The following is a 16,590-nucleotide window of genomic DNA, read 5'->3' on the forward strand; positions in this document are numbered from 1 at the left end:
GTTGCATCGTTTTACGGAAACGCACCCCTGTATGGTTAACTGCAAGGCCACATCCCCATCTGTGTGTAAAAAAATGACCATGTGCACACTCACTTCTTTGAATTCACTGTACTCTTCCTCAGGCATGATCTTCTCCATGGAGAATCGCACTCTTACGCGGAGTGAGCCTGGTTCGATTCCCTTCAGCGGCACATGGGAGCTCAGAGGAAACCACTCATCGATCATCTGGCCCCTCTGCAGCTTGCTCAGCTGGCAACGCATGAACACTGAAAACATACAGAAGAGAAACAAATTAGAGAAGAGCAGTAGTCGTGCTTTGCTCTACAAAGTGCCAGCAGAGGGCGCACTTGTGCAAGGAAAAAAGAACGGAGGGATTAAAGGAATGTAGCAGGTTCAGCAAAAACTAAGCTCTATGTATGGAGCATCTGTGACATGCTGACAATTACCACAGATAATATCTGATAACTCGAAAAAATCACAAATCAAGGTTACAATTAATATGCACAGCACCAGACAATACACATCAAAATTAGATTCAATACACTTCCGCTGAAAAGTCGTCTTTTTTTTTTTCAAAGAAATTAATATTTCTATTCAGCAAGGATGCATATCTATTTTTAAGATTTCTATTTCAAATAAATAGGTTTCTTTTGAACTTTCTATTAACCAAATAATCAAAAATATTAGCACAGCTGTTTTCAACATTAATAACAATAATAAATGTTTCTTGAGCACCAAATCAGCATATCAGAATGATTTCTGAAGGATCATGTGACACTGAAGACTGAAGTAATGATGCTGAAAATACATCTTTAGGAATAAATTACATTATAAAATAAATTAAAATTGAAAACAGCTATTTTATATTGTTAATACAATTTTACAATATTACTGTTTTGACTGTATTTTTGATCAAATAAATGCAGCCTTGGTAAGAGACCCCAAACTTTTGAACGGTAATGTACTGTATATATAAGGATACCAGAAAGTCCACTAACAGGAAGGATGTCAAGAACACATAACAAAACATTTATCTAACTGTACAGCTTAACCCTCTGATGGTCTTCAAAAAAAAGTCACACTCGTGGTCTTCGGGGTCTATTGGACCCCAGACAACAACATTTAATTTTTTAACCGAACAATATATTTTTTTTTTAACAAATATAATTTTACTCTGTTTATTAATGTTTTTACTCAACATTTGTGCAGTTTTTGGAGAATTTATGATTTTTATTTTTATTTCTATAAATAAATAAATAAATATTTAATTAAATAGGATTTTTACAAAAAAACAGCATTTTATGTTAAATAAACTTTATAAAAGACCCAGATTTCTAACTTTCATTCCTGGGGATACCATGGATAATTTTACAAGGTTTAATGTAAGATTTTTGCCCATTTTTTGGAAAAAACAGGTTAAAATTTGTAATAAATCACTTTAACCACTAGATGGCTATAGAGCTCCATTATATGCTTTTTGCTATTTGAATTACTGAAAGATTTAGTTTCTAAAGTTGGATTCAGTTGGATTCATATCTAAATATTATAAAATCACAATTATAACAAAAATAAAATAATTTTTGTCAAAATTTAGCATTTTTTGTACTGAAAAAACACTATGCATGGTAAACCGCATGACTTCTGCAGACAGGGTTGGAGCAGGTTTGGCACTTCACTGTTGTGTTTGTTGTTGTGTGTGTGTGTGTACATTTTATTTTTATTTTTATGTGTACAGTGTCACCAATTTATTTTTGTGGTGGTTCTTCATTTTGTATGATTTTATTTGACAAATTATAAGACTTTTTATAGCCTTACAAATGTATTCCTGTGTGTGTGTGTTTGTGTGTCTGTGTGTGTGTGTGTGTGTGTGTGTATGTGTGTGTGCGCACATTTTCAATGCGTCTAAGTGTTACCAATTAATTTTTTTGGTGGTTCTGCATTTTAGATTATTTTATTTTACAAATGATAAGAGAACAGTTTTTATAGTCTGTATGTATTCCTGTATAAATGTATTCCTCTTTATGTGTGTGTTTGTGTGTGTGTGTGCGCCTGTGGTGAGCATGATAATTTTGGATTGTGGATGTTTTTTGCATTATTGGAAGTGTGCCACTTTATTTCTGTCATTTCTGTCTATGTGTTCTGCGTTGTTTCTGATTTTGATGATGTTATTTTGTCTATTTTGATTGCGGGGTCCAATAGACCCCGAAGACCACGAGTGTGACTATTTTTGTCACGCCAACATAAAAACAGATATCAAAATTTTTTTTTTTTTTTTTTGTAGATCTAGAAAGTGTTGAGAGCCGTAGAAAGTTTCAAACCATTTGGACAAAGAGAACATTTTTTTTAATTTGAGCAAAAGTCATTTGGGGTCCAATAGACCCCGAAGACCATCAGAGGGTTAAAAAATACACTTACATTTAATTATTAGTGGTTTAACAAAAGTATAAATTTTAGATTTGTGCTTTTAAACCCTCAAAGTTGTAAGTGCATTACTGTAACAGCAAGAACCAAAATAAAAAGATTTTTCTGTGGTAACTGACATTATGCCACAAATGCTGTCGACAGAGCTTCCGGAATATTCCTTTGACAGCTCGCGGTCCATTAAATGCCTTGCTGCCTACTTTTAAATATGATTAAGAAGTACATTTTATTTTTGGGTGCTTAACACCAAGACTGCCTCATACTACATATATAAACTGTAGCCTCTTCTATTTGCTTCAGTCAGACAATGAGTCTTACATCATTCAGCTCATTTCATTTGTCTAACCCAATCATATTTTTATCCACACTTGATACTTGCAGAGTGTTAATTTTGGACCAACTGTGAGGTATTATCAAAAATAAATCATCACTATAATTGTATGGGAAAGAACAGATAATGATACTCACAGATGTCACTTTCTTTGCTCTTCTTGGTCTTGTTGCTTAAGCTTATTTCGAATCTGTTGATGTCGCTTGACAGGTCACTGCAAGAAAGGAATAGAAATCCGAATCTTAATCGAGCAACACTTTTAAAACCTCTAAATGAGTCGAGTGTCACAATGAACTCACTCAAAGATGAACTCTTCAGTGAACACAGGGTTCTGTCCCTCTCTAGGGTGAGTCCTCGCCACCTGCACACTGTTCAGAGAGATGTTGCAGTAGGGGTTGGTGAAGTGTTTGATGGGAAGTTTGTGGGCTTCCTCCACATACAGGACTAAACTGCTAACCTAAGGTGAGAGAATGACACGCAAACGTAAGATTTTTCCATGCTCTGTAATGAATAAGTGATGAGATGTCAGACTTTGTCCAAAAATATGCCTGTGGTAATGAAGATGATGATGTTCTTTTTAGATTTAGCCCAAATGGCTTGACTGGGATCAGGTGCTCTGAGAGGGGTTTTCATTCCCCTGCTCACCGGCATCTAGAAGGTTCAGCTGTGGCCCCTTCTGACAGCACATTCAGAGCCATCTGAACACCTGACCTCATGATTAAGGGAAAGACAGCCACTGTTTCCTGAAAACAGTGAGATTTCACACACAATGCCTGCTCTCTCTTACCTGACGCAAACGCTTGTTGAATGTGGTCTGTAAGGGTTTCCTAAGATTATTGCAGAACGTCTGTAGGCATTTCAGCCAGTCCTGTGAAAGCAGGACATTTTGGTTATAGATTCATTTTATGAGAATGTTTTTAATATATTTAATTATAAGAAGATGCAATAAGATTATCAAGCAAGAATGCATTCGATTGATCAAAATTGACTGTAAAGACTTTTACTTTGTTACCAAAAAGAAAACATTTATTTCAAATGAATGCTGTTCTTCTGAACTTTCTATTCATCAAAGACTGATGAAAAACAAAAATACAAAAATATTAAGTTTTCAACGTTGACAAGATTAAGAAATGTTTCTTGAGCAGCAAATCAGCACATTAGAATGATTTTTGAAGGATCATGTGACACTGAAGACTGGAGTAATGATGCTGAAAATTCAGCTTTGACATCACAGGAATAAACTACATTTTAAAATATATTCAAATAGCAAACAGTTACTTTAAATTGTAATAATATTTACAATATGCATTAAGTTGGCTTGAGAAAGTTAACTTACTGAAATGCTATTCAAACGTATTATTATTCTTCCGAGACAAAATTTCCAACTCTAACTTTAGGGATTTAAGCTTTAACTCTACAACCACCAAATTTGGCTCAGACCTTCAAACTGTTCTGACTCAGTGTGCTATATCCTTTCTAACTGATCTGACTTATGGTTTTCCAAAAAAGAAAAAAATGATTAAAAATCATAAAAATCCCACACACTTACATTGACGAAATGTTCAAACTAAGTCTAACATCAAACTTCACCAATTTAAACTCCCAGAAGCACTTTAAACTAATTTAAGCTTCTATCTATCTATCTATCTATCTATCTATCTATCTATCTATCTATCTATCTATCTATCTATCTATCTATCTATCTATCTATCTATCTATCTATCTATCTATCTATCTATCTATCTATCTATCTATCTATCTATCAGTCTATCTATCTGTATTGCTTTCTAAACCATCAAACTTTAAGCTTTAAAACTATTTTAAACTGAAAACCGTTGAAAACCAAAGCTTTTAATACTTATTCAAACTTCAAAGTTTGTTTTGATAAACTAGTTTTTTTGGAGTTTTGATCAAATAAATGCAGCCTTAGTGAGCACAAGATACATGCACATTAAAAACACTTTATTCGTCTCGATAAACTGTTTTTATTGTAGTTTTGATCAAATAAATGCAGCCTTAGTGAGCATAAGACACATTTACATTAAAAAAATCTTCCCAACCCCAAACTTTTTAATAGTAGTATATATGTAGAAGTGATATGTACCTGTGCCTGCTCAGGTGTCTCTCCAGCAAAGTAGAAAATGTACTGCTCCTCGCTAAAGTGCTGAATCACAATCTGGAAACAGTTTGGCCTGGACAAAAAAATAACATCAACAGAAAACATGTAATGTCCATCTGCAAATGGCACACTGGCCCCAAATTGAATTGAATTACAAACAACCTATCAAACCAAGAATCATCTGCAAGCAAATAATGATCAGAATTAAGGACACCAGTGGCTTGAGATGCATTACAATCACATACCTGCCAAACAGACTGTCGTGGACCCCGTACACAGAGCACACACTCAGATCGATTAGTCCTTTGGGTTTGGTGGCTCGCTTCTCACTCTCAAAATAAATGAGCTGAGCGTCGTTGCCCTCCAGGATGAAGTATAAGTGCTTCCAGCGCTTGCCCTTACCTGTGGAAGTACAATTGAAAAGGTGAGCAAGATGCTTTAGAATTACATTACCTTCTTAAAGGGTATAAAAAATTCAGATCAATGGAACCAAACAATGGGAGAACACCTGATTTATTTATGTCATACATTTGCACAGGGAGCCTGTATAATAAAAGATTTTAGTACACATCCAACTAGCTGAATGCTAAATACGAACAATAGCTGAATGCCAACAAGAAAATGCATCAGAATTAGGGATGGGGTATTGACACAGGTTTCATGATTCAACTCTGATTTTGACATCTATTAATTTGGATATATATATATATATATATATATATATGTGTGTATGTATGTATATATATATATATATATATATATATATATATATGTACATGTACATTTTTCTTGAGGAAAAAAAGTCTCCTTTAACTGAAGTTGTAAACCCTATCATTTTTAGATAAAAAAAATCAACAATCAAAAGCTGTATACAAACATTTAAACCGCATCAACTCTTTAATGGTATTATTATGTTTGTTTCCACATTAAACAATGTATAACATTTAAGCAGCGGCAACTTGATTTCACAACAGATTTATTCAAACATACATGAAATAATGAAGACATATTTAGCAATATGCTGCTCTCTTAGTTATTTTCTTTCTAGTTGACTAATGAGCTACGAGCTTTGAATGGATTTCCTGAGGTAAATACAACGTTACGTGATTTTTCGTTGAAACATTGATTGAGCGATTACATTAAACATGATACATTTCGGTAAGTTGTACTGTATCTTTTGTTCATTCATGTTTATTTCATGCTATAACTAGTAGTAAAGAGGAAGAGATGATCAGTTCACATGCACTATGAAGCACTTTCACTAGTTAGCTTGATGGTCATGTAATCATAATGGCATAGTAAACAGATTTGGCTTGCTGTCCATTATTAAAAGTTTACTCTTAAATTGAGATTGGGCACGCTTTGAGAAATATATAGAAAGATAAATGTAGGCTTAAGATGGAGAAGGAGGGATGCTTGAGCGACGACATCGGGATTGTAAGCTAAGGTGCTGCTTATATACGAACATGACTGGATTAGATGAACATGCTCCTCCTGAATTTACGTCCTAAACTTCATATAGCCATGTCACATTAAAGAGATCCAAAAAAGCATAATATTATTATTGGATGGCAGGAGGACTGCAAATTATTATTTTTTGTTTACGCATCAACATAAATCAGCATAGACTAAAACATTGATCTTGGGATTTAAGAATGGATATTGCTGTATCAAAATGAATATTGATTCAAATTGATTAAATTATACTGTCAACTCAGCTCTATTCAGAACTGTGTGACATTCATTTTAAAATGCAGAACACTGAGGTACATGTACTGTATATTTACTACAATGCCTGAGCAAATACATTAAACTAATTTATTTATGTCTTCAATAGTAACAATTTAATTTGAGCCTGTATAATACAACCAGGATCTGAGATAAAATGATTTCAGTACACATTAAACCACCTGAATATTAAATGCAAACAACAGTTGAATACTAACCAGACAAGGTGCCAGAACTAATTCAGATTCATACCCTTTGATCAGTGAGAAAACCCCAGAGAGCACCAAATCTCGTATTAAGCAAAGCCACTGTCATTGAACTGGACAGCTCTATGTTTTCCGGTAAACGCTTTGCTTTTTGTTCTGCGTAGCTCATCCTGAGCGGTCTGTGAAGAGCCTTGCTGAGCGTTTCTCAGGTGATCAAACACTGTCAAGGTTTGACAAAACCACACTCAGATGGGGCTTATGTGCTACAAATTACCCACATCCTCTCGTGATCAACCCACTGAGAAAGATTGAGCACTGAATACAAATGTACTGAGTGTCAAACAGCCTTATATGTTGATAATCAGTAACAAGTCAATGGATGCAGTTGGCTGCATAAAAAAGTAGCCTGTGGTACCTTTGTTGAAGAGAAGATATCCTTTCTTGACAATGTTTTTGTAGAAAGCATCTTTTGTTTTCCGTCGAATAGTGTTATAGATTTCTCTGCCGTCAACCACGTCTGAGAGGACTTGTTCTTTTTGCTAAACGGCAAAATAGACACAGTATTGTGCTTGTTATTGAGATGCTCTTCAGCGATATCTGAGCTTATTGGAATGACCTTTCATTTACCTGGACTGAGACAGGATCTTTCAGAGTGTAGCCCTCCACGATCTGCTCTTTTCGGTAACGTTCGATAATATCGTCAACACTGCCAGGAAGAGCATTATTCAATTAGAGACCAGCTGGATGTAAAGCTGAGTGATTTTTCATTACAGTGTAATACTTTTTAATTTTGCACATTTTAATTAAATCAGCTCTGAGGCACAATATATGGGACAGGGTTTAATATATAAAATGCTTTCAGACAGGCAGCATAAATCTGAATTTTGGAGCATATGACTGAAATCTCTTTCGTTTTGGAGTGTTAACAGAAATGATGTTTGCCGGTATATTAATATTTTATTATGTGCATGCACAAATTATTCAACTTTGTATGTAATAATCAAACGCTTAAGTGAGGTGTTAGTTTGTATTAGAATTGTAATAGTAAGAAATGTGGAACCATCTTGCAACCAAATCATTATTTTATTTATAATATAATAATTACTATATATATTATATTATATATATACACACACATACTATATATATATATACGCTAAAAAAGTTCAAAAGTTTGGAATCGGTAAGATTTTTCATGTTTTTAAAACAAGTCTCTTATGCTCACCAAGGCTGCATTTATTTACAACAAAAAAACTGTAATATTGTGAAATATTATTACAATTTAAAATAACTGCTTTCTATTTTAATATATTTTACAATTGAATGTATTCCTGTGATGCAAAACTGAATTTTCAGCATCATTACTCGAGTCTTCAATGTCACAAGAATCCTGGAAAAATATTTGTCCTCAACTGTTTTCAACATTGATAATAATAATGAATGTTTTTTGAGCATCAACTTAGCATATTAAAATGACTTCTGAAGGATCATGTGGCACTGAAGACTGGAGTAATGATGCTGAAAACTCAGCTTTGCATCACAGGAATAAATTACAATTTAAAATATATTCAAATAGAAAAAAGTTATGCGACCCCTCCTTGAACTGCCACATTAACGTGGTGGAGGGGTTTGAGTACCCGAATGACCCTAGGAGCTATGTTGTCTGGGGCTATATGCCCCTGGTAGGGTCTCCCAAGGCAAACAGGTCCTAGGCGACGGGTCAGACTAAGAGCGGTTCAAAAACCCCTTATGATGCACAACAATACAAGGACTGTGACGTCGCCCGGTATGGCGCAGCCGGGGCCCCACCCTGGAGCCAGGCCCGGGGTTGGGGCTCGTATGCGAGTGCCTGGTGGCCGGGCCTCTCCCCACGGGGTCCGGCCGGGCTCAGCCCGAAGGAGCGACGTGGGACCGCCTTCCCGTGGGCTCACCACCTGCAGGAAGAGCCGTAAGGGGCCGGTGCAGAGAGGATCGGGCGGCAGTCGAAGGCGGGGGCCTCGACGACCCGATCCCTGGACACGGAAACTAGCCTTAGGGACGTGGAACATCACCTCGCTGGCGGGGAAGGAGCCTGAGATCGTGCGTGAGGTTGAGAGGTTCCGACTAGAGATAGTCGGGATCACCTCTACGCATGGCTTGGGCTCTGGAACCACACTCCTTGAGAGAGGATGGACTGTTCACCACTCTGGAGTTGCCCATGGTGAGAGGCGACGGGCTGGTGTGGGTTTGCTTATAGCCCCCCAGCTCAGCCGCCATGTGCTGGAGTTTACCCCGGTGAACGAGAGGGTCGTTTCCCTGCGCCTACGGGTCGGGGATAGGTCTCTCACTGTCGTGTGTGCCTACGGGCCGAACGGCAGTGCAGAGTACCCGGCCTTCTTGGGGTCTCTGGGAGGAGTGCTGGAAAGTGCTCCGACTGGGGACTCCGTCGTTCTACTGGGGGACTTCAACGCTCACGTGGGCAGCGACAGTGACACCTGGAGGGGCGTGATTGGGAGGAACGGCCCCCCCGACCTGAACCCGAGCGGTGTTCAGTTATTGGACTTCTGTGCTAGTTACAGTTTGTCCATAACGAACACCATGTTCAAGCATAAGGGTGTCCATCAGTGCACGTGGCACCAGGACACCCTAGGTCGTAGGTCGATGATCGACTTTGTGGTCGTTTCATCTGACCTGCGGCCGTATGTCTTGGACACTCGGGTGAAGAGAGGGGCGGAGCGGTCAACTGATCACCACCTGGTGGTGAGTTGGATCCGATGGCGGGGGAGGAAGCTGGACAGACACGGCAGACCCAAGCGTACTGTAAGGGTTTGCTGGGAACGTTTGGCCGAATCTCCTGTCAGAGAGATCTTCAACTCCCACCTCCGGCAGAGCCACGACCGGATCCCGAGGGAGGCTGGAGATATTGAGTCTGAGTGGACCATGTTCTCCGCCTCCATTGTCGAAGCGGCGGCTCGGAGCTGTGGCCGTAAGGTCTCCGGTGCCTGTCGAGGCGGCAATCCCCGAACCCGGTGGTGGACACCGGAAGTAAAGGATGCCGTCAAGCTGAAGAAGGAGTCCTATCGGGCCTGGTTGGCTTGTGGGACTCCTGAGGCAGCTGACAGGTACCGGCAGGCCAAGCGGACTGCAGCCCGGGTGGTTGTGGAGGCAAAAACTCGGGCCTGGGAGGAGTTCGGTGAGGCCATGGAGAAGGACTATCGGCTGGCCTCGAAGAGATTCTGGCAAACTGTCCGGCGCCTCAGGAGAGGGAAACAGTGCCCTACCAACGCTGTTTACAGTGGAGGTGGGCAGCTGTTGACCTCAACTGGGGATGTCGTCGGACGGTGGAAGGAATACTTCGAGGATCTCCTCAATCCCGCTGTCACGTCTTCTATTGAGGAAGCAGAGGCTGGGGGCTCAGAGGTGGACTCGTCCATCACCCTAGCTGAGGTCACAGAGGTAGTCAAGAAACTCCTAGGTGGCAAGGCACCGGGGGTGGATGAGATCCGCCCTGAGTACCTCAAGTCTCTGGATGTTGTGGGGCTGTCTTGGCTGACACGCCTCTGCAGCATCGCGTGGCGGTCGGGGACAGTGCCTCTGGGATGGCAGACCGGGGTGGTGGTCCCTCTTTTTAAGAAGGGGGACCGGAGGGTGTGTTCCAACCACAGGGGGATCACACTTCTCAGCCTCCCTGGGAAAGTCTATGCCAGGGTACTGGAGAGGAGAATACGGCCGATAGTGGAACCTCGGATTCAGGAGGAACAGTGCGGTTTTCGTCCAGGCCGTGGAACACTGGACCAGCTCTATACCCTCTACAGGGTGCTGGAGGGTTCATGGGAGTTTGCCCAACCAGTCCACATGTGCTTTGTGGATTTGGAGAAGGCATTCGACTGTGTCCCCCGAGCCGGCCTGTGGAGGGTGCTCCGGGAGTATGGGGTCCCGGGTCCTTTGCTAAGGGCTGTCCGGTCCCTGTATGACCGAAGCAGGAGCTTGGTTCGCATTGCCGGTAGTAAGTCAGACTTCTTCCCGGTGCATGTTGGACTCCGGCAGGGCTGCCCTTTGTCGCCGGTTTTGTTCATAATTTTTATGGACAGAATTTCTAGGCGCAGCCAGGGGCCCGAGGGTGTCAGGTTTGGGGACCACGCGATTTCGTCTCTGCTCTTTGCGGATGATGTTGTCGTGTTGACCCCCTCACACCAGGACCTTCAGCATGCACTGGGACGGTTTGCAGCCGAGTGTGAAGCGGCTGGGATGAGAATCAGCGCCTCCAAATCCGAGGCCATGGTCCTCAGTCGGAAAAGGGCGGCTTGCTCACTTCAGGTTGGTGGAGAGATCCTTCCTCAAGTGGAGGAGTTTAAGTATCTTGGGGTTTTGTTCACGAGTGAGGGAAGGATGGAACGGGAGATTGACAGACGGATCGGTGCAGCTTCTGCAGTAATGCGGTCGATGTACCGGTCTGTTGTGGTGAAGAAAGAGCTGAGCCGTAAGGCAAAGCTCTCGATTTACCGGTCAATCTACGTTCCTACTCTCACCTATGGTCATGAGCTTTGGGTCATGACCGAAAGGACAAGATCCCGGATACAGGCGGCCGAAATGAGCTTTCTCCGCAGGGTGGCTGGGCGATCCCTTAGAGATAGGGTGAGAAGCTCGGTCACTCGAGAGGAGCTCAGAGTAGAGCCGCTGCTCCTCCACATCGAGAGGGGTCAGCTGAGGTGGCTCGGGCATCTGTTTCAGATGCCTCCTGGACGCCTTCCCGGGGAGGTGTTCCGGGCACGTCCCACTGGGAGGAGACCCCGGGGAAGACCTAGGACACGCTGGAGAGACTATGTCTCCCGGCTGGCCTGGGAACGCCTCGGTGTCCCCCCGGAAGAGCTGGAGGAAGTGTCCAGGGAGAGGGAAGTCTGGGCATCTCTGCTTAGACTGCTGCCCCCGCGACCCGGCCCCGGATAAGCGGAAGAAGATGGATGGATGGATGGAAAAAAGTTATTTTAAATTGTTATAATATTTAACAATATTACTGTATTTCTTTGTATTTTAATCAAATAAATGCAGCCTTGGTGAGCATAAGAGACTTCTTTTAAAAACATAAAAAAATCTTACAGATCCCAAACTTTTGAAATGCAGTGTATACACACACACACACACACACACACACACACACACACACACACACACACACACACACACATATATATATATAAAAGTATGATAGGTTAATGCAAACACTGCTTAATACTGCATAGCAGATAAGGTTATTAATGCTGTCCTGATAAATGGGAAGGTGCTTCAAAGCAGGATATAAGTTACGAGGGGCCATTTTCAGCCAGATCCAACATAAGTAGTGTCAAGGCACTTTAAAGCCTTTGCCTGCAGTCCTACCTGTTATAGTACCGCCCTCCCATCATGTACTGGTTGTTGGGAGTGGGGCTGATCTTGAACCTTTGGATGTTTTCATTGGTACGAAAGAAGAGGGAGTAGTCGCCTGGTGTGTTGTCTGACGGCCTGACCAGAAAGCTGCAGACCTGGCCAACTGGACAGTAGAAAAACAGAGTCAGAAGTGCTTTTGACGTCAGAACGTAGGCTCACTATTGGCCGACGCTGGTCATATGTGTGATGCTGGCCAATAATGAGCCGACGTTCTGACTTAGAACCCAGAAGCGCTGCACTGTTTACACTACTCCAGCGTAGGAGAATGACGTGGAAGAGAAGAGATTGTTGAATAATGTAGTTATTTTGGAGTTTTTTTGCACACAAAAAGTATACTCGTCGCTTCATCACATTAAGGTTGAACCACTGTAGTCACATGGACTATTTTAACAATGTTTTTACAACCTTTCTGGGCCTTGAAAGTTGCAATGACGTTGCTGTCAATGGAGGGACAGAAAGCTCTAAGATTTCATCAAAAATATCTTCATTTGTGTTCCGAAGATGAACAAAGTTCTTACGGGTTTGGAACGACAAGGGGGCGAGTAATTAATGACAGAAATTTCATTTTTGGATGAACTAACCCTTTAAATGGCAGATATGAAATAATAACAGCTTCTGTACTACTCTAACATAATAAAATCATCTTTGATAAATTTGCCCCTTTTAGGTTTGCAAATATTAAAAGTTTCTAATCTATGCTAATGCATGAGAGTCCGACCAAATATGACAAATGATGCATATAATGCCTTTTTGTGATGCATTTAATGCGTTCATAAATCAAAAGTGCTAAACACATGCACAATTTCATGATTTAAAGGAATAGTTAGCCCAAAAGTGGAAGTTATGTCACCATTTAGTCTGTTCCTCCAACAAATCTATCAGTAAATAAACTGATAGGCCAATAATTATTTTGTCTAAGAGATAAAAGATCCAATTTTAACTGACACTGAAAAGTAAAAAAAAAAAAAAAAACTAATATTGGAAACTAAATCAAAATTTTCATTTTAGAAGGAACTACTCCTTGAATAACGCATATGCTAGTGAAATGCATTGAGCACATCACCTGAAATCACCTGTCAGAATATGCTCATTACACAAACATGCAATAGCCACCAGCATTTGATGTCACGCTCATGTACCTGTCATTAGCAGGTTGTACGCCTCTTGTTTGCTGATCTTCCTGTGGTACCAGCTATGAAGATAGAAAAGGAAAAACAAAGGGAAACAGGAAATGAGACACAAGTAAGCAGGGCAGAGAGGGCAGCACCCCAGGCCCTGTGAGTCAGGTCTGAGTCAGAGCAGTCTAACACGGTCACAGCACAAGGGATCAACTCTGATCAGATCCACAGCCTCAGGCTCAAACCCTCTCTTTCATACTCAGGAGAGTAGCATTGCTCTCTGAATCTGACAGATGTTTCTTCTGCCATGGCACACTCAACTAACTAAAACAAACTGTGCAGAAGAGATACACATGTGAAGCTAAACAAAGATGGCAGCAGAGAAAATAATCGGTTCATGATTCTGAGCAATTTAGTCTGGTCAATGTGGATAGGATTATATTAACCTTCGCTGGTACACGTCGTAAATGCACCATTATGAGCACAAAAAATCATGTTTCTCCATTTACAGCCATTCAAAAGTAACCATGTATCAAAAAAAGAAAGAAAGAATAATAATAATAATAATATTTCATTATATTATAGTAGATGTTTTAATAGTGCCCATGTTTGGAGGGCTATTAAAAGTGCAACAGATATATTGTTTTATACTATATGTACTTACATTTTTCCCTCATGCGGATCTTCTTCTCGTCCCTGTGAATATATTCAAATAAATCAATTATTTAATGTGCAAATTATCACTTAAATCTTTGTAAGGAGTATTTACAGGACAAAAGCTCAGGGACACTTACCACCTCCTCCACAAGATCATCCACGATAAGGCCTTGTTCTTCTGTCCGAACATTGGTCACCCACATCCACCCATCCTCCAGTCCATTGTGAACGATAAACATGTCTCCTTTGAGAAAACTTGAGACACACAATAAAGTAGAAAAATAAACAATGGAGTGAAATGACAAAATAATTGTCAATAAATAATGTTTAAAAAAATATATTATAAGGATATACAAAGTTATTCGATCCTTTCAGATAATCTTTTTGAAAATCTGCATTTTGAATGTAAAAGTAACTATAAATGTGACTGGCAGAAAACATCTGTTTCTCAGATAACGAAGTTACTGGAGGGTCCCTGTGGGAAGTAATACTTTTTGATATTTTTAAATTGCTGGTGGCTTAAAATGCTCAAAATGTTATTTAAAAGGGGTCTTAAATTTAGGGTGGGAATTAGTCTGTTATACAGGATTTTCCAGCTTTTCTTGCAATCTGAATTGCTTTCCTGTACAGTTACTTTTTGTAGCTTCCTGTACATGCCACTGAACACCACAGGGGGAGATCATGTAAACCAACTGCTCAGGTGAGCCATCTCAATCCTGGTCCTGGAGTAGCCCAGCACTGTACATTTTGGATGTCTCTCTTATTTAACAAGTGATTTCTATCAGCAGCTCATTGCTAGAGGATCCAAGAACTGCCCAGCATCCGAACATGCCTGCTTAGCATGTGAAATGAGAATCCGCCCAACATTCGGAAGTCTGACGGACACTTTAATATTGCATAATAAGGCAACAGGTAATTCATCTTATGCATAAATGGTGGGAAACAGAGACAAGGCTGACATTGAAGGTCACATGCAGTATGTCTGAACTGTATTCATACTACACAGGCTCAAATAGTTAGATGGCGAAATGGATGGAGTGGTATTACTGAAGTACTGAATTAATCATGATTTTTCTCATTTTAGAAATTATTTTTTACATTTTATCAGAATTATTGTACTTTCACGCAAGCACAAATCAAGAGAAGGCCAAATTATATGCAGGATTTTACCTCATCTGGTTACTTGAATTATTTTATTTGTCATATACATTAAAGGTGCAATGTGTAAAAATTTTGAGTATCTATTAACAGAAATGCAATATGACATCCATAACTATGTGTTCAGTGGTGTATAAAGAACTTGCTTAATAAACCGTAATGTTTTTATTACCTTAGAATGAGACATTTATATCTACATAACCGCGGGCACCCCCTTCTATGAAGGTCGACATATTGTGACGTCATGTTTCTACCGTAGCCGAACGCGAACAAACCGCTACAGAGCGCGTTTCGTCACTACCTTGAAAGCCGCAGAAACCTAGAAGCTAGCCATAAACACCGTGAGTAGTGACTTTTCCCTTGTCAGTGGTGTAAAATGTGTAGTTGGACTGTTTCATGTAACATTAACTTAGTTCTTCTCCCTCGCTGTGTTATGGCTTTGCTATGTGGGGATAAATGTGCTGGTTACGTTCGTGAGACAGCTGATTAGTACTCTTGTCATTGACCGTAAAACAGTACGTTACAGGGATCACCAACCCGTCGATCTTGGAAGCATTTTAAGTCGATCGCGAAGAGTTTTCAAAATCAGAGAAAAAAAAGCCTATTGTGTGTAGTAAATGTTGTCTAGGGCATGCGGAGGCACGCACGCTGTTACAATCATGTCATTTTTGCCGCGCACCTTTGCGCTCATGCGGACGCGTCGAGTTTAAACAAGGCTTTACGCTTTAACCAGCTCAGCCACAGTAAAACAGCTCATATTGCAACTAAACTTTTACTACCCTGTTAGAACAAATATATAGTTGCATAGTTTCATGTGGTTCTTCTCCCTCGCTGTATTATGGGTTTGCTATGTGGGGAGAAATGTGCTGGTTACGTTTGTGAGACAATCAGCTGATTACTATTATTATATTATATATTAAGACCCTTGATCCTCACCTGACTATGGCTTTGTAAACTTTATCCATGATGTGGTTTTGGACTGTGTTACAGAAACAGTGACAATGTTACACACTCTTGGCTTACTCTGGCTATTCTCTGCTGTCTCAGACGACGATATGTTTGTCCCGTTTTAGCCACCGTAGCTTCTTCGAAAGGGAGGGGTGAGCAGTGGGCTGAGCCCTTAGTGCAAACTCGCAACCGAACCGCTAGATGTCGCTAAAAATCACACACTGCACCTTTAAGGTTGTGTTCACACTTGGCAGGTTTGGTTCAATTAAAACAAACTGGTTCGATTGCTTTTTGTTAGTGTGGTTTATTTGAATAAGTGCCACTCTAACACTGGTGTGCACAAAACAGGAGGACCGAGATCCCTAAAAAAGGGCTTCCAAACAAACTATTGCAGTTTGATTGAAATATCAAAGGCATCTTAGAGAACCAAAAACAGGATGTGATGTCAGAAGATGTGACCCTAAAGAAGACAGAATGCTCAAGAATGCCAGGTTTTCCTCA

At 40.5% G+C, this 16,590-nt stretch overlaps 1 protein-coding gene across 3 annotated transcripts in view; it reads right to left on the minus strand.

The window, feature by feature from the left end:
• rasa1a (RAS p21 protein activator (GTPase activating protein) 1a) overlaps window positions 1-16,590 on the minus strand; it is a 62,859-nt gene that overhangs the window by 11,705 nt on the left and 34,564 nt on the right. For all 3 annotated transcript variants that reach the window (XM_056233404.1, XM_056233406.1, XM_056233405.1), the window contains exons 5-16: window positions 14,121-14,238; window positions 13,991-14,022; window positions 13,348-13,400; window positions 12,161-12,311; window positions 7,433-7,511; window positions 7,221-7,344; window positions 5,117-5,273; window positions 4,857-4,944; window positions 3,540-3,620; window positions 3,052-3,209; window positions 2,890-2,966; window positions 94-266 (exon numbers count right to left, since the gene is read on the minus strand). In XM_056233404.1, the coding sequence (XP_056089379.1) occupies window positions 94-266; window positions 2,890-2,966; window positions 3,052-3,209; window positions 3,540-3,620; window positions 4,857-4,944; window positions 5,117-5,273; window positions 7,221-7,344; window positions 7,433-7,511; window positions 12,161-12,311; window positions 13,348-13,400; window positions 13,991-14,022; window positions 14,121-14,238 (1,291 nt within the window). The remainder of the gene's footprint in view (window positions 1-93; window positions 267-2,889; window positions 2,967-3,051; window positions 3,210-3,539; window positions 3,621-4,856; window positions 4,945-5,116; window positions 5,274-7,220; window positions 7,345-7,432; window positions 7,512-12,160; window positions 12,312-13,347; window positions 13,401-13,990; window positions 14,023-14,120; window positions 14,239-16,590) is intronic.

The sequence above is a fragment of the Rhinichthys klamathensis genome, unplaced genomic scaffold (assembly GCF_029890125.1).
Source record: "Rhinichthys klamathensis goyatoka isolate OS25496 unplaced genomic scaffold, OSU_Roscu_1.1 h1tg000369l_1, whole genome shotgun sequence".
In the NCBI taxonomy this organism is placed as follows: Eukaryota; Metazoa; Chordata; class Actinopteri; order Cypriniformes; family Leuciscidae; genus Rhinichthys; species Rhinichthys klamathensis.